This window comes from Callorhinus ursinus, unplaced genomic scaffold, assembly GCF_003265705.2.
Source record: "Callorhinus ursinus isolate GAN/ISIS: 27379988/994484 unplaced genomic scaffold, GSC_fseal_2.0 scaffold11, whole genome shotgun sequence".
NCBI lineage: Eukaryota > Metazoa > Chordata > Mammalia > Carnivora > Otariidae > Callorhinus > Callorhinus ursinus.
In genome coordinates this window covers 40,239,623-40,257,833 of record NW_027397073.1, presented here as the reverse complement: position 1 = coordinate 40,257,833, position 18,211 = coordinate 40,239,623, and the positions used below count along the sequence as shown (strand labels likewise).

Here is an 18,211-nt window from a genome sequence, read left to right as displayed (position 1 = left end):
TTATACAGATGGGAAGCCTGCACAGCAGGTGTCATCGAGATTCTCCTGGGCAAAAGTAAACACATGGTCACCCTAGAAAGGAGTCACCACCTCTGTGGAGGGAGCATCTGTTAGAAAGTGAGTGGGTGGGATGGGTCTATTCAGCCTCTATGGCCCTGTCTAGCATTGTTGCCAGTACAGTGCCAGAATCAAAGAGAGTAACAGGTTCACAGGGTTGGGGAAAAAACGAGGCAGGAATATTAGAAAGTCAGGAGACTGAGGGGTCCCAGAGTCACCAACAACGTCCTTGGAATGGCTGGCAATAATCTACTAGCGTTGTCTGATAGAGTTGTCTACAGCGTTGGAAATGTTTTCAAGCCACTTGTTTGGTGAACAGTAAGCAAAATGAATTATTAATTTAAAATAATTTAAGTGTAGGGGCGCCTGGGTGGCTCAGGTCATGATCCCAGGGTCCTGGGATCGAGCCCCACATCGGGCTCCTGGCTCAGCAAGGAGCCTGCTTCTCCCTCTCCCTCTGCCTCTGTCCCTGCTCATGCTTTCTCTTCTCTTCTCTCTGTATCTCTGTGTCTCAAATGAATAAATAAAATCCTTAAAAATTTTTTTAAAAAATAAAATGAAATAAAATAATTTAAGTGTAAATAGCCAGCTACCATGTTAGAAAGAACTGGCTTAGGGGTATCTGGGTAGCTCAGTCAGTTAAGCATCTGACTTCTGCTGGAGTCATGATCTCCAGCTCCTGGGATCAGGCTCCATGATGGGTTCCCCACTGAGCAGGGAGTTTGCTTCTCTCTCTCTCTCCCTCTGCTCCTCCCCCTGCTCATGCTCTGTCTCTCTCTCAAATAAATAAATAAAATCTAAAAAAAAAAAAGAGGGGGGCGCCTGGGTGGCTCAGTCGGTTAAGCGACTGCCTTCGGCTCAGGTCATGATCCTGGAGTCCCGAGATCGAGTCCTGCATCGGGCTCCCTGCTTGGCGGGGAGTCTGCTTCTCCCTCTGACCCTCCCCCCTCTCATGTGCACGCTCTCTCTCTCTCTCATTCTCAGTCTCTCAAACTAAATAAATAAATCTTAAAAAAAAAAAAAAAGCGTCTGCCTTTGGCTCAGGTCATGATCCCAGTTGGTTAATACAGTATTATAATGTGAACAAAGTATATTTGCTGTTTTAAGTGATTAAGATGAAAGGTTTGGTAATCAGCATAAATAGCTAGGAATGGAGTGTCTTTATTTATTTTGAAGGTTTTATTTATTTATTTGACAGAGAGAGACACAGCGAGAGAGGGAACACAAGCAGGGGGAGGAGCAGAGGGAGAAGCAGGCTTCCCGCGGAGCAGGGAGCCTGATGCGGGGCTCCATCCCAGGACCCTGGAATCATGACCTGAGCCGAAGGCAGACGCCTAACGACTGAGGCACCCAGGCGCCCCAACCCGTGAGAGACTCTTAACTCTAGGAAACAAACTGAGGGTTGCTAAAGGGGAGGTACATGGGGGAATGGGGTAACTGGGTAACAGGCAAAAATGAGGGCACATGATGTGATGAGCGCTCAGTGTTATATGCAACTGATGAATTACTGAAATCTACATCTGAAACTAATGATGTCTTATATGTTGGCTAATTGAATTTAAAAAAATTTTTTTTAAAAAAAGGGAAGCAAAAGAGGGTAGGATAGGATTTTATTGTGCAGATTTTTTTAAATTTATTTTTTTAGAAAGAGGGCATGGGGGAAGGGGCAGAGGGAGAGAGAATCTTAAGCAGGCTCCACACAGAGCATGGAGCCCGAGGTGGGGCTGGATTTCACGACCCTGAGGTCATGGCCTGAGCCAAAATCAAGGGTCAGCCACTTAACCAACTGAGCCATCCAGGCGCTCCCCTATTGTGCAGATTTTAGAGTAAGCATAACTGTAATGTAGTTCTGTGTGATGAAGAAGCCCAAAATGTGACAGCTTTTGATAAGAACCAAAGAAAAGAGTTGGTGGGATTTCAGTATGAAGTCTGAATATGGGCGGTCATGCAGGTGACCCTGGAAATGATGGGAGTTAGGCGAGCCAGGAGTGGACGGTGTATTTCACACTAAAGGCCTTGAGGAAAGTTATGTGGGTCCCTGAGAACATGAGATGGAGGGTTCTTGTTTTTGTTTTTCAGGTATTAGTTGTGTTCTGAGTTTCCTGGAGGAGGCAGTGTGGATCAAGAAGAATGTAGATTCCTGTCTCTGGCCCTCGTCATGGGGCGGGGGGCAGGGTGGACAAAGGGGAAAATTAAGTATTTTTTTACAAAGAAGGATAGTAATGGTGGTGGTTAAACCTTTTTTAAATATCTATACTATTTTACGTGGTAAGTTATCAACAAGTATTTAAACTGAACTGAGTGATAAATTATATTAAACAACAAATAAATAATTTTATTTTCCAGATCTGCTTTAACTTTGGAAATGGACTCCATTTAGAGGTACGGAACCAAGGGGATCATTTCTGTGTTTTGGACTCAGAGGTTTAATTCATGGAAGGCAATTTGGCTATGCCTTACCAGAATAAAAATGCACAGTCCCTTAGACCTAGCCAATCCCACTCAGTCAAGTGCACGGAACATATATCCAGGGATGTTCAGTGCAGCATTTTGTGACAATCTAAATGTTCACTGATAGATGGTAAAACAACTTATGGTACATGAAGAATGTCCATGATGAGGTACTGAATGAAAAATCAAGGGGCAGAATAAGATGTATGATGTAATTCTATTTTTATAGGACAAAGAGCTTTATACATGTGCAACTGTAAGGTCATAAGACAAGATCATCAAGCAGTTAACGGTGAATACTCTGAAGTGTAAGAGAAAAAGTAGAATAAAGTTTTGTATTTTACATTATGAACTATAATGTTATTTTGCTCTTTTGTTACATAATTTAATTTTTTAAGTTCTAGAAAAATTTTTTCAACTAAAAATTTAAAAAATTAATGACCTAGTGATAACCAGTATATTCTGAGAAAAATATATGTTATATAGAGCAACACAATAAGATGATAAACCTAGTATAATAATCATTTCTGATCTTAATAATCTAGGTCAGTTGTATTGAAATTTTCCTTGCATAAAATGTTTGTCTATTAAAGCCCAACTGCAAATAGATAGAATAAATCTTTTCTACTTAAGGTTCTGAAAACAAAAGATGGACAGTTTAATCCTTTACCTCATCCTTTAAATAATAAATTCATTAACTGAAAGTTTCACTAGATTTCAGTTAAATTGATGCCACAGGTTAGTTACTAAGATTTAGTTTTAAAACATTTAATAATTCATTTTTAAACTATAAGCCACCACAGAAAAATGAAACTTCGTTTTCGATAAGGAAAGAATTTTTGACACACTATATTATTTTTTAATTTGCCAATTTTTATGGTCACTCAATTACTCTAGGCTGTTAAAAGAACAATCCAGTGATCATAAATTTTGAAAAGATCTGGTTGGCTTTATTCAGTGATCATGAATAGGGAAGCATCCAGTCTAGAAAAGAGTTATACAAAGTAAGAGGGTTTTATAGACCAAAGCCAGCAAGAATAGGAAGTTACACACTGGATTTGCTGATTGATTAGAGCATAGTCACTTTGGAGCTGGGGCAGATAAGATAACATCCTGAGCAGGGCAGGGCTGACTGCTTGGCCTAGGCCTTCCTTTTCTGGGAGATCCAAGCACAGAAATTTAGTTAGGTTCCAGTGTATTGATGTGAGGCTTAGCATAGGCGACTCCATCTTAGGCCTTAGTCTGGACACTTTAATAAGCCTTTGTAACTCTTCACTCTGGGAAATCTATTCTTACTGATAAAAACAAAACTATACTGTTCTACTGGTTGAGAGACAATTTCTTGAATGCCTGTGGAGTTTGTTAGAGTGTATATACTTCCCCTTTGAAAATGAACCCTGTTAAAAAATATGAAATTTATACCTTAAGATTTGCGTAACTATTTTTAAAGTTTTTGTAAATTACAGGGAGACGAGCCATGAGAGACGATGGACTCTGAAAAACAAACTGAGGGTTCTAGAGGGGAGGGGGGTGGGGGGATGGGTTAGCCTGGTGATGGGTATTAAGAAGGGCACATTCTTCATGGAGCACTGGGTGTTATGAATGAATCATGGAACACTACATCAAAAACTAATGATATAATGTATGGTGATTAACAAAACAATAAAAAATTTTAAAAATTACAAAATAAATAAATAATAAAAAAAGTTTTTGTAAATTACAGAATACCATACTAATGTTTTAGGATACTTAATAATTTTTTGACAATATTTTATTGTTGTAGATTTTAAACACAAATGAAAATACTCTGCTTCCTAAACACACTCACTCAGTGCGGCAAAAGCGTTCCTGGATCACCGCCCCGGTGGCTCTTCGGGAAGGAGAGGATCTGTCCAAAAGGAATCCGATTGCCAAGGTACCTTCTACAGAGAAATAGGAAATATATGTATATTATTGAAATATAGTGGGAGGAGACTTTTATGTTCATTTTTAAATTTAAGGAGAATAATATAATGTACTTAATGAGTCTTTTAATATTCTATATGTATTATAGGATTTGGGGCTTTGATTCACCTAAGAGTCAGGGATCTGACACTAGTTGAATCTTTGTTTAATTGAGAGGGCTACAATACTCAAAAGAGAATATTATATGTAGAGGAGGAAAGATTCTTTTTCCTGCTACCCTCCCTACGTTCTCTGACTGGTGCCCTATAAATTGGACTGACAAAAGACAGATTAGCAGGAGAAAAACAAACAAGTTTATTAATGTGTGTATTGCTCCTATAACACATGGGAGTACCCAGAGATGAATAATTCAAAGGTTTGGTTAGAATTGGGGCTTATAAAGCATCTTAGCAAAGCAACAGTAAACTTTAGAGACGTGACAAGACAAAGGAAAAGGTCCTTGAATCTCTAGGGATGGAAAATTGTGGGAAGGTCAATATATGGGGAACCAGTGATAGAGATAGTCTAGTTAATACAGTTCGTTATGTGGATGCTTGGTGCCTTCTCTAAGCTGATAAGGGTCTGAAGTTGTCTCTGATGATTAAATTTTGTCCTTCCTGGTACAGAAGGGAGGGAGGACACCTTTGCAAATTTATGGCTTGCTTTTAGGCACATAGGGGAAGGGCAGAGAACTTTTCTTGAATCTGCTTTTCAGTTGCCTTCAGCTCAAATTAATACTACACCAAAGTGACATATTTGGGGATGGCATATTCTGCCACCCTACATATAAAAAGTAATTTTCAAAATGAAAAGAACTGGTATCTAATAGGGAGAGTGACCATACATCCTTGGTGTATACCCATTGTCCTGACCTAATTGATAACCCCCTTTCACTCTCAAAATGTCCTATTTTTAATAAATTAGATGGTAATCCTGCTAGTATGTATCTCGGACTTAGCATGTGCACACCTGAGTCCTTAATTTGTCCCCTGAAACTGTCCTCCATCAGTTCTACCCATTTCAGTCAATGACACTATAATTCTACCCAGTTTTTCAAAAATGTAGCAGACACTATCAGTTCTACCTCCAGAATATATTCCAGATCTGCTCACTTCTTTCCACTGCCACCCCCATCATCCAAGTCAGTGTCATCTCTGACCTGAGCTAGCAAAAGAACCCCTGACCTTGTCTGCCTGCTTCGCTCTTACCATCCCCCACCCTGCCACAGTCCATTCTCCAGAAAGCAGCCAGAGTGGTCTTTTAAAAAGACAAATCAAAGCATGTTCACCCCCTTATGAAGGGCTTTCAGTGTTCACCCCCAATGTTCAACCTTCCACCTTCCTGCTGCAGTGGAAGGAATATTCTTTACTCTGACCTGTAGAGCTCTAATACAAGACCTCCTCTCTAACTTTAGCTCCTAACACCGCCCCCCCCCCATCTCTCACTCTCCTACATCCCTAAACCAACACAGATTCTTCCCAGCTCATCACCCTTTGCCCTTGCTACTCCCTGTGCCTGGAATCCTCTCCCCATAGATACTTGCAGTATCTCACAGCATCAAGCCTTTGCCCAAGTGTCATCCCCTAAAAGAGTTCCCTTTTCTGCCTCACCCCATCTCTCTCTATCCCTTTACTTCCATTTCAGCCTGGTTATAGTGCATTCCACTACATGACATGCCATACATTACTTGTTTGTTGTCTGTCTCCCTTAGTAGAGTGTAAGCTCCCTGGGGGCAGGGGCTTAGTTCTTAGGCTCACAGCTCATGCCCTGTACCCCCAAGCAATGCCAACATCCAGTGGGGGCTCAGGAAACGTGTGAATGAATACATGTTCATATCCAAGTATTATCTTTATCTTTCCAAATTGTAAACGAGCTCCTTCAAAGGAAGAGCAGCTACAGAACAGAAGACAATGATTTCCTCTGTCTAGGAACATTTTTTTTTCATAAAAGCCTTCTAAAATTTGAATTCTTAATTATGGCTTTATATAATAGTATGTATACAAGCAATTAAATTTGCTGGTTTGGTTTGGTTTTCTGAGGTGTTCGAGTCATTCATACATTTTTTTCAATAGGTTTCTCCAAAATGCATTGATTCTTTGGGATTCAGTGAGCATTAGTTGTTCTTAATAATTTTACATTTACATTACATTTACGTTACATGAGTTGTTACATATGTAAAATTTACATAAAAAGTTGTCACATACGTATAATTTACATAAAAAGTAAAAGATCTTGTTGAATTTCCCCAACTTTCCAAATTCTCTTTGTAGAGGTAATACTGTCAACAGTGTAGTGTCCTCTAAATCTTAAGAAATTCATAAGTATGTGTATACTTACATACTCTTATGTATATACATAAATACAAACAAACCAACAGTTATGTCCACACAGTTTCATTTAGGTTATTTTTAACCTAAATAGCATGACGTAATATATAATTAGTACATGAAGATCTAGAATTCTTTAGAAATACTATACACATACACACACACACACACACACATACATACATGTTTGTATATATATGCATATACTTGGCAAAAAACAGAGACAGGCAGAAGCACAAGAGAAAGAGAAAGGCAAACAGATGGAGACAGAAGCTCAGTGAAAGGTAATCGTGGACTGCCCCAGATTCACCATTCCACTTCAGGAGCAGAGCTGGTGTGGTATAGCAGGAGGTTGGAGGCCCCCATCTGCTGTCTCCTTGGTCATTCTCAACAGCAGTTCCCCACCCCCAGTGCATGTTGGGAAACCTATAGGAAGGAAGTGTAACTAATCCCCAAGTTTCAGGACAAAGAATTGATCAGGTAGGTGAGTGGCCATGGCTTCTAAGATGTCTGAAGAAGAATATTAAGGAACCAGTAGGGGACCACAGAGACACATTTACTAATGAAGAATTACAGACACGAATGAAATTGTTTATAGAAAAAAAAGACGACTACCAAAGACATTAGAAATGGGTTAGATGCATGAATTTCCTGAGGCATTCCAGGCAGGGAAGACACTTGACTTTTTTAATCCTTCTATAGAAGGATGCCTTATTCAGACTTTCCAGATGATTGAATGGATTTATAGAGGTGATTTTGACACTGCAATTTTTTCTTCATGTGCTAAATATAAGCTATATTTTATTTATTTTTTATTTTTTAGAGAGAGAGTGGGGGGAGGGGCAGAGAGAGAGGGAGAGAGACTCTCAAGCAGATTCCACACCCATCGTGAAGCCCGACACTGGGCTCAATCTCATGACCCTGAGATCATGTCCAGAGCCAGAATCAAAAGTCTGATGCTTAACTGACTGAGCCACCCGGGCGCCCCTCCTCATGTGCTAAATTTGAAATCTGTCCTCCCAAGATATACCCCTAATGATATCTTAGTTTCATAGCAACCATAAGAGGTAGGCAGTAGTGTCTCTCCACTCTCCTAATAGGAACACTGAGGCACAATGAGGTTTCATAACTCTTAGTATCACATAACCAGTAAGTGGCTGAGACAAGATTTGAACCCAGGTTCTCTGACATCAGCCATCTTCTCTTGAGTGCTTGTGTCCTCCCCACTCCCTCCTATCAACATTATGACAACTTCAGAGGGAAATTTTTCATTAAAAATATGTGCATGTAAGTTACAGAGTTTAACTTGGGGCATTCTTCTGTTATTTTTATGTTAGATACATTCTGATATTGCAGAAGAAAGAGGACTAAAAATTACATACAAATACACTGGAAAAGGGATCACAGAGTCACCGTTTGGTGTGTTTGTCTTTAATAAAAACACGGGAGAATTGAACATCACCAGGATTCTTGATCGAGAAGAAACACCAAGTTTTCTGGTAAGTAGAACAGTTTTACATTAATTAGTTTGCAGTTTTTCTTTGGTAATAGTTATGATTTGTTTTTATATTGTGGTAATTTAATTACTTTAGCTTACATTTAATCTCATATTATTTATGTCATGATTTCAGCTAGTTGGTTATGCTTTGGATGAAAGAGGAAACAACCTGGAGAAACCATTAGAACTCCGCATTAAAGTTCTAGATATCAATGACAATGAGCCAGTGTTCACACGGGACGTCTTTGCTGGGTCTATTGAAGAGCTGAGTGCCGCAGGTCAGAGTTTGTTAATTTTATGAATGAGTACCACCAGTCATGTTAATAACCCCATTATATAACTGAACGCTAAATCCTATATCTTGATGGAGGCTAAGTACTACCACAGGACAAATGGTAACAAACCTATCCCTCTAGGTTTGGAACCGCTTTTTCTGTGATAAATTCTAAAGGCTTTATGTGACATCTTTTTTTTACCCTCAGAACAGACATGGCAGGGACGCCTGGGTGGCTCAGTCGTTAAGCCTTTGGCTCAGGTCATGATGCCAGGGTCCTGGGATCAAGCCCCACATCGGGCTCCCTGCTCAGTGGGAAGCCTGCTTCTCCCTCTCCCACTCTACCTGTGTGTGTTCCTGCTCTCACTATCTCTCTCTCTGTCAAATAAATAAATAAAGTCTTAAAAAAAAAAAGAACAGACATGGCAGATCAACAGGATGGGTTAGGTCTTTGTAGCAACTATGCTGGCTTGTAGCTGGAAAGTAGCCATTGACAACCTGTGAACAAATGGATGTGGCTGTGTTCCCATAAAATGTTATTTACAGAAACAGATGGCTGGCTTTGGCTTTGGCCCACTGGCCATAGTTTGCTGACCTTTGACTTACATTATTCCTATTGTCGGGTTTATTGACAACATGGTCCAATGCAGTGGTCCATGTGAAGATTTGCAGGAGAGATTTCTCTTTGATCATAATAAAAGAACAGCTATGCTTCTTCTGAATTGTTTGTATTTTACTAAACATGTATTTGTACCTGTTCATCCTTCTTTCTTTGTATTGATTATTAGAACTATTATAAATAAATTTGCAGCCTTGCCCTTTTCTTATCTTTCCTATTTCTGCACCCCATTCACACTTACTTTCTCATCCAATTAAAGTTTTTCATCTTGGTAAACTGCGATTTTGATAAGCACTTGAAATCCTTTTGTGAACAGGATGAAGTTAGAATAATAACGTACATAACTTGTGCTTAAAGTTGAGCTTCACCTTGGACACCTTTGTTTCTAATGCCAGATACCTTTGTGATGAAAATCAGCGCAACAGATGCAGATGAGCCCAATACCTTGAATTCTAAAATTTCCTATAGAATTGTATCTCAGGAGCCTGCTTATCCTCCAGTGTTCCACCTAAATAAAGACACAGGGGAGATTTATACAACCAGTTTCACCTTGGACAGAGAGGTAAATTAGTATTTTATGTTGCTCATCTTTTAAACTCTTCTTTATCTTTTCAGGTTTTCCTTTCTCTTTATTTCTTTTTTAATTTTCTTACTTTCTTAGATATTCTTCATTTATAGGATAAATCCTAGAAATACCCTCTTCTAGTGATGTGCAGTCCAGTATGGTAGCCATTAGCCATATGTGGCCATTGAGCACTTGAAGTGTGATTTGTCCAAATTGAGATGTGCTATATATGTAAAAAAGTCACCAGCTTAGAAAAACTTAGCATGAATTTAAAATGTAACATATCACCTTAGTAATATTCTACTGATTGCATGTTGATGCAATAATATTTAAGATACCATGGGTTAAATAAAATGTATTTGTTTAAAATTAGTAGTATCACCTTTTTTTAACTTTTTAAAATTTGACTGTTAGAAAACTTAACATGAGGACAGCTCTGTTCTAGGGCCTTTCCAGTCAGGATTCTGTTTGCTAGAGCATCCTAAAGCAATGATTCATAATTTGTGTTGTGCTTCTGTAATGAAACATCAGGGGTCTCCTCTACCGCTAATACAGACATAGAGGGAGGAACAGAGACTGACATAAGAGTCCTACTCAGGATAATAGAAATATTCACAAAGGAAAGAATCATTGTAAATCCCAAATTGGAGGAAAATTTCAGTGGGATTCCTGAGCAGGCTATTCTCAAACATTTCACTTTTTTATTTCTAACTCAAAGGGAAAGTTTTAGATGAAAATAGGAAATAGAAGATTTTTTAAATGCTACATACATGAAGGTTTTAACAGTGTGCACAAGGAAAATGTGGATGATCCTAAGAACACTGTATTGTCATCAAACATAAGTCATCATCCAGGTGCAGTCACTATATTTTGTATTACTTGGGAAAATGATTTCATTTTGCCCAGAGAGGGAGAAGATTGTGCCCAACATCGCTAACAGGATCTCTGTAAAACTAAAGAATATTATTACTCCCTAAAATTCTACTCTGTACCTTTCCACATAAAATTACAATGGAAAAGTATTATTTTTAACTATCCTGATTTGTGACAAACTGCTGTCTGTGAAGTAGGGCAAGTGTAGCCAATAACGATGTCTGTCACTTATTGGGCATCTACCATGTGCCGCCAAGGGTCAAAAGGATTAAGGGTATTTCCAACACAGCTAGCAAGTGACAAAGACAGAATGGAACCCAAGCAACTGGCTCCAGGGCCTTAGTTGTCCTGACTCGCACTGAGCTGTTCTGTCCCACACAGGACCCCATGCATTGGCACTGGCTGCCCCCGCTTTTTCTTACACTCCAGCATTACCAAATGGAGCCCCCATAAGGGGACCATGTGGAAGAGAAGGGCTCACTTTGGAATACCATGTGAGACATCATTCTCCAGGACAGGTTCTCTAAGAATCATCTCTCTCAGAATGTCTGGACAAAATCGACCGCATTTTTTCCTCACCAGCCAAGTTTTCTTGGGGACTAGGTTTTCCTTGCTTAATTCTTAGCTAAAAATGAAGAAAGAACCAGTTCCTATAGTCACGCCCATCACTTCCCTGTAAAGCAAACTACATTTTGAATGGCACTTCTTTGTGCACAGACTATTTTAAGGAGGGACTCATTTCCTGATAATGTCACCAATGACATATTTAAGAATTTGACTACCGACAACTTCTTTAAGCTTTTTCTGGCTTCTAGATATGCTCTGACGGCAAATAAACAGCATCTTCACATGAATAACAGATCGTAAAACGTATTTATGAATAAAATATACTGTAGTTCATTCTCTTGATGATGAAATGAACTAGAAAGACAGATTTGGGAGTGATCAATTTTCACCCCAGATGGATATTTTTCATTGCCTTGCAGGAACACAGCAGCTATACTTTGACGGTAGAAGCAAGAGACGGCAATGGACAAATTACAGATAAACCAGTAAAACAAGCTCAAGTTCAGATTCATATTTTGGATGTCAATGACAATATACCTGTAGTCAAAAATGGAATGGTAACTATTTTTATAACAGATGTATCTTCTTACTCATATTTTAGTCCTACCTAAAAATATATCACTTATGTTTGTGCTACATTGAAATAAAAACCCTGTGTTCATGTTTTGCAGACTGAATGGGTAGTTGAAGAAAATCAAGCCAATGTAGAAGTTATGCGCATAAAAGTGTTCGATGCAGATGAAATAGGCTCTGATAATTGGTTAGCAAATTTTACATTTGTATCAGGAAATGAAATGGGTTATTTCCACATAGAAACTGATACTCAAACAAATGAAGGAATCGTGACCCTTATTAAGGTAAGCACTTAGTGTTCAAAATTGGAAATGGAAAAGTTGGTGCAGAGAAAGAAATGATTGTATTTTAAGCCTCAAACACTTAAGAGTGCTTTATATACTCAACCAACACCACAATTGTTTGAGATTGGAGACCTCGCTATTTGCCCCAGTTCTGTAGTTAGCAAATGGTCACACTACAGTCCAAATTCCGATCAGGGAACTCAAATCCTAATCTGACAACATGATACCAGCGTCATTATTGCTCAGCACACTTCCTGTCTTGCTTGCAACCTGTGTCTGACTAGGGCATCCTTACATCATGACCTCTTGCATCTACTAATTATCCCCAATTTATTATCTCTTATTTGATCAACTTAACATAAAGCCAGACCTCCCTAATAGCATCTAAAAACAAAAGCTGTAATAACTTGACAAAACTTGAATCCAGTTGTCTTCATACTTAACTATGCCTAAGAGTCACCATGTAAAGTTATATGCCCCAAATGCTGATTCCTGGGCCCCATGATCAAGTCTGATGGGGTGGAGCTCAGGAACATGCCTTTATAACAGAAATCCACTTGTGATTCTAATGTAAGTAGTATGAGGGTCACATTTTGAAACACAATGGTCTGACTTCTTGTGCTTAATTGAATCAGTGAAAGAAAAATAATCTTATTAAGCATACGGGTCTTATACATTTGAAATTTATTACCCCCACAGAATTTTTTTTTTAAGATTTTATTTATTTATTTGACAGAGAGAGAAATAGCAAGAGCAGGAACACAAGCAGGGGGAGTGGGAGAGGAAGAAGCAGGCCTCCCGCCCAATGCAGGGCTCGATCCCAGGACCCTGGGATCATGACCTGAGCTGAAGGCAGACACTTAACCACTGAGCCACCCAGATGCCCCTACCCCCACAGAATTTTTTAAACAAAAATTATAGGATGGATTTTTTTATCTAACATTATAAGTAAGGAAGAATGTCAATGTATTTTTAAATGGCTTACAGCTTTCAAAATACTATTCCATTAATCACACAAAAAGTTGATTCCAGAAGTTTCTAAACTTTTACAAAAACTTAATATATGACAGAGTAGGTAAAGTCCAACCATAGGGAGAGGAATAATGATAACAGAATAGAGAAATAGTAACTTGAATTTTCATGGTAATAATTATGTGCACCATTTATTAATAGGCTATTGTATGCACTTAGAGTACCACTTGTAAAGTAAAGGAAAATAGAATAAGATTACCTCATGTTTAAAGGGAAGACCCATTTTATAATTATGCAAGAAGTGGATAATGGCATCAGAGACAAATAGATTTGTCTACTTATATAGAAGTAAGCAATCCTCTTAGTCATAGAATATGAGTACAACCTTGCTAGATGCTTAAGACAAAAAGCCAATACTACATAAGGAGAAAGTCAGTGATGAATGATAGAAGTTCTAGAAGTATTCTCACTCTACCATGGTAGCACAAAAAGGGATATAGTTCTTTCTACCAAAGGGGGCATAGCAAAAAATAGTAAAATTAGCATTAAAGTGACAACAACAGGTTGAGACAATTATAAATTTACTGTCTCAATTATATAAAGAATTGCTTCCGAATTTTAAGAGCAATAGTCAGATTCCATTCAAAGGAAGTTAGACAAAGAAGATATACCGATAGCAAATATGCACATAAAGGATACTCAACATCATTAGTCATTAGGGAAGATGAAAATTAAAGCTATAAGAGATAGCACAATGCATCTACTTGAGTGGCTATAGTCAAAAAGACTGACAACACCAGCAATCGGCAACATTATGCAGAAACTGAACTCCTATCTCTTGCTGGTGGAAACATAAAACGATACAGCTAGTTTGGCAGTTTTTTAAAATGTTAAACACCAGGTAGTTACTCAGTGACCCAAAGATTTAGGCCTAGGTATTCACCCATGAAAAATAAAAGCATATATTGTAAAAAACGTGTGTAATGTCAGTGGTAACCACTTATCATGGTGAACATTGTATAATGTGTAGAAGTGTCAAATCACTATGTTGTACACTTAAGACTAATAAAACATTTGCATGTCCAGAAAGAAAGAAAGAAAGAAAGAAATATATCTGTACAAAAACTTCTGTGCAAATGTTTATAAGCAGCTTTTATTCATTATAGTTGAAAGCTGGTAGCAATAAAAATGCCCATCAGCTGATGAACAGGTAAAATGCAGTATATCCGCATAATGGAACACTACTGGTTAATAAAAGGGAATGGAGTACTCATACTTACTACAGCATGGATGAATCTCAAAATCATGCTTTGTATAAGAAGCCAGACACAAAATAGTACATACTGTATGATTTTATCTACGTGAAATTTCTAGAAAAGCAGAACAGTGGATATAGACATTGATTGCTCAGGGCTGGGGCTGTGAGTAATGATTGACTACAAACAGGCAAAAAGGAACTTCTTGGGGTAATGAACATGTTCTCAAACTGGATGGTAGTGACATTGGCAAAACTGTACAGGTTTGCTAAAAATCATCATGTTGTACACTTCAAATGGGTGAATTTTATTCTATGTAAATTATACCTCAATAAAGCTGTCAAAAGGAGAACAGATACTTTATTTTTTTTTAAGATTTTATTTATTTATTTGACAGAGAGCACAAGCAGGGGGAGCGGCAGGCAGAGGGAGAGGGAGAAGCAGACTCCCCGCTGAGCAGGGAGCCCGATGTGGGGCTCAATCCCAAGACCCTGGGATCATGACCTGAGCTGAAGGCAGACGCTTAACAGACTGAGCCACCCAGGCGCCCCAAGAACAGAAACTTTATAAACTGTGGAAATACAGATACTGATATTTCATCATATGAGGAAAAGCCACAGCTTTGTTAACAATTTAACAAATACATTTAAAATCTTTAATGCTATTAAAAGTAGCAAAAATGATGGAAATGATAAAATATGTTGACAGTTTTAAAAACAGAGGTATTTGCCCTCATTCATTGTTCATGATGCTGAAAATTTTTTTCTTTCTCTTTGGAGAAGTATGGCTATTTATAATAAACACCATGAAACAGTTTCTATGGCCCTAGTACCTAGCTCATTTTTTAACATTGTTGTGGCCTTCCATGGTCTGTGACTACTAATGACATCTGGCTGGAATATTTTATTTTGCATCCAGCATACGTCATGCTATTAAAACAAACATGTGAAGTGCAATAGCAGCTTAAAAAGAAAACTTTCAAAAGGATTCTACAGTCACAAAGAGTATATTTTCTCTAGTCATTTTCTGTTGAGTCCTTGTCTCAACACCCTAGTGGCCCATTTTAAAAAGAGGGCAGAAGCTGTTACCCATCCAGAACCCTACAGAGAGGAACATAATTTTGTAATAAGTCATCGAAAAACAAAGTGAACAGCTTTGCAGTAATTCATGTAAACACATGTAATACATTTAATGTTACACTGAAGAAACAAGCAAAAATGGCCCATGAATCTAAATGGTCAGGACCACTAGAAATAAAAATCAACAGGATCTAAATAACCTTTGACTAGGTATTTCTTTTCATAGTGGGATGTAGCTCAACAGAGGAAAAATAATTTGTGTAAAAATGTTCACAGCGGTGTTAATTGTATTTAAAAATTACATATAGTCCAAATGCCTAATAATCAAATGGCTAAGTAAAATAAATATATCTAAATAGAATACTGTAGAAATGTTTATAAAAAGAAAATGAACAAATTGGAACATAAAATATGTATAGTGATACACTAACTATATCAAATGTACTTTATAAATTTCACAATTCACAAAGAACAATATTTGGAGGAAAGTTAATCTTTTATGGAATTAATAGCAAACCAGATATTAATAGATGTTATGTTATAAAGGGGGGGATAGGTTCTTTGTTTAAATAAATTTGAAAATCCTTGGGTTTAGGCAGGTTAAACCAGGAGGTCTCAGCTTTTTGGTATGCTCATGTGCAGTGAAAGTCTATACTAAGGGGGACAGCCGGCTGCTACCACTAGGCATGTAACCCTTTTCACCAGAACAAACATATAGAATACATTTTAAGGAATATTATATTGCATGTCCATTAACTTTTTTCAGTAAAGTAAAAGAATCATTTTGGATTCTTAAATATATATGTGTGTATGTCTATATAATATATTTTAAATAATTTGAACTTTAAAAAGATAAACTGGGGCTGTGCCCTAAATCATCCTTAACATTGATGAATATCCAAACTAACAGACTTTTCAATTGCTTGGTATCAGTATGAGTTAGAATACTAAGTGCTAATGTATTCCCCATATGTTAAATTGTTATATCTAACATTAAAACTATATGTGTGTGTTTGTATGCTCTGTGTGTGTTGTTTTCTCTTTTGAAAGAATTCCCTTTGATTTTGTCTTCCTAGGAACTAGATTATGAAGAAATAAAGAATCTTGATTTCAGCATTACTGTCACCAACAAAGCAGCTTTTCACAAATCAGTTAAGAATAAATATAAGCCTATATCCATTCCCTTCAAAGTAAAGGTGAAAAATGTGAAAGAAGGCATTCGTTTTAAAAGCAGCACAATCTCAGTTCATGTTAGCGAGAGCATGGATAAATCAAGCCAAAGCCAAATAATTGGAAAATTTCAAGCTTTTGACGAAGACACTGGACAAGTAGCCCATGTAAAGTAAGAGATAGTTATGAATATATTTCCTTATTTTAAATTACTTTAAATCCCTGTCTTCAAAAAATCTTAATGAACTATGAACACTTTATTCCTTCCCTCCCAGCATTACAATCCCCCAAAGGTCTGGAAATTAAATTATCCAGAGTTGTACCTGCAACTGAGAATCAGGGAGAAATTCCCCGCCCCCCCCCCCCGCTGCGCCCCCGACCACCTTCTTTCCACCAATTGAGTGTGCGGCAAAGGCTGGGTGCTTCACCTCCAAGTAATTCTGGCTAGAGAAAGCTGAAAAGCAATAAAGAGAAAGTTCAGAAAGAAACTTCCTGTCTTATATTCTGTCTAAACCTGTCTTATTTCCTGAAATAAAGTATCAGAGGCAAGAAAGTAGCAAATACATTTTCTCCACCAGTTGTTGGGTAACTAAGTTACTCTCCAAAGGTTTACCCCAAATTTTAAGGGAGACTAGACCAAAAGCTGTAGGACAGACTGCAGAACAACTTGCCAATTTCCTGGGTTTGTAGGCAAGAAAGGATTGCCTTTGCATTATGTCCTGGGTATATTACAGAAATAGGGAAGGTTCCAAATAAGGGTGATAAGCAGTAAAGAAAGGGGCTTTTTAGGAGAGTTTCAAGAAATTAAAAACATTTCAAACTAATGCCTATAACAAGAACATAGATAATGAACCAAAAATTAAGCTTGAAAGAGTTGTAGATTATTAGAGATTATCAATTTATCCAGAAGTGAAAATTATTTTTATGTTTGTTTGATAACAGATATGCCAAATTGGAAGATATAGACAACTGGATCTCTGTGGATTCTGTTACACCTGAAATTAAACTTGTAAAAATTCCTGATTTTGAATCCAGATATGTCCAAAATGGTACATACACTGCAAAGATTTTGGCAATATCCGAAAGTAAGTTATTACAAATGTATTTTTCTTGGTTATGTGTATCTAAATATTATTTTGGAACACCCAAGATGTTCATTTTGTTCTTGCAGGAAAACCAAATCTCTCCAATGAAAAAAACCTTCACATTTCTACTCATCTAGTGAATTAAAAAACATGACTTGATCTGAATATTAAAATGTATCTAGGATGGAAAGTGCCATAATTTGTTAGTACCTTCTCCTTACCAAACCGGAAAGAGAATTCAAACTGTGTCTGTTGTCAGCAATATGAGCAGCCTATACGTATTTCTTCTTTCTCATTTTTAAGGTTATCCCAGAAAAACCATCACAGGCACTATTGTTATCACAGTGGAGGACATCAATGACAACTGTCCCACACTGGTCAACCCAGTGCAGACTCTCTGTGATGACGTGCATTATGTGAATGTGACCGCAGAGGACCTGGATGGACCCACATACAGCGGGCCTTTCAGTTTCTCCATCATTGACAAACCGGCCGGAATGGCAGAAAAATGGCAAATAGTACACAAAGAAAGTAAGCAAAATCACTGGACTACATATTTAAATATCAAACCTGAGAGAAATCTAAAATCGTTATAACATAGGCTGTGTTTCTTTTTT

The 18,211-nt window shown here is 37.7% G+C and overlaps 1 protein-coding gene across 1 annotated transcript in view; it reads left to right on the top strand.

The window, feature by feature from the left end:
• Window positions 1-18,211, top strand: part of DSG2 (desmoglein 2) — a 47,545-nt gene that overhangs the window by 17,348 nt on the left and 11,986 nt on the right. Inside the window, exons 2-11 of the mRNA XM_073898368.1 lie at window positions 2,404-2,439; window positions 4,292-4,423; window positions 8,117-8,278; window positions 8,411-8,555; window positions 9,566-9,732; window positions 11,595-11,732; window positions 11,847-12,032; window positions 16,416-16,681; window positions 17,452-17,594; window positions 17,898-18,125. Coding sequence (XP_073754469.1) covers window positions 2,404-2,439; window positions 4,292-4,423; window positions 8,117-8,278; window positions 8,411-8,555; window positions 9,566-9,732; window positions 11,595-11,732; window positions 11,847-12,032; window positions 16,416-16,681; window positions 17,452-17,594; window positions 17,898-18,125 — 1,603 coding nt within the window. The remainder of the gene's footprint in view (window positions 1-2,403; window positions 2,440-4,291; window positions 4,424-8,116; window positions 8,279-8,410; window positions 8,556-9,565; window positions 9,733-11,594; window positions 11,733-11,846; window positions 12,033-16,415; window positions 16,682-17,451; window positions 17,595-17,897; window positions 18,126-18,211) is intronic.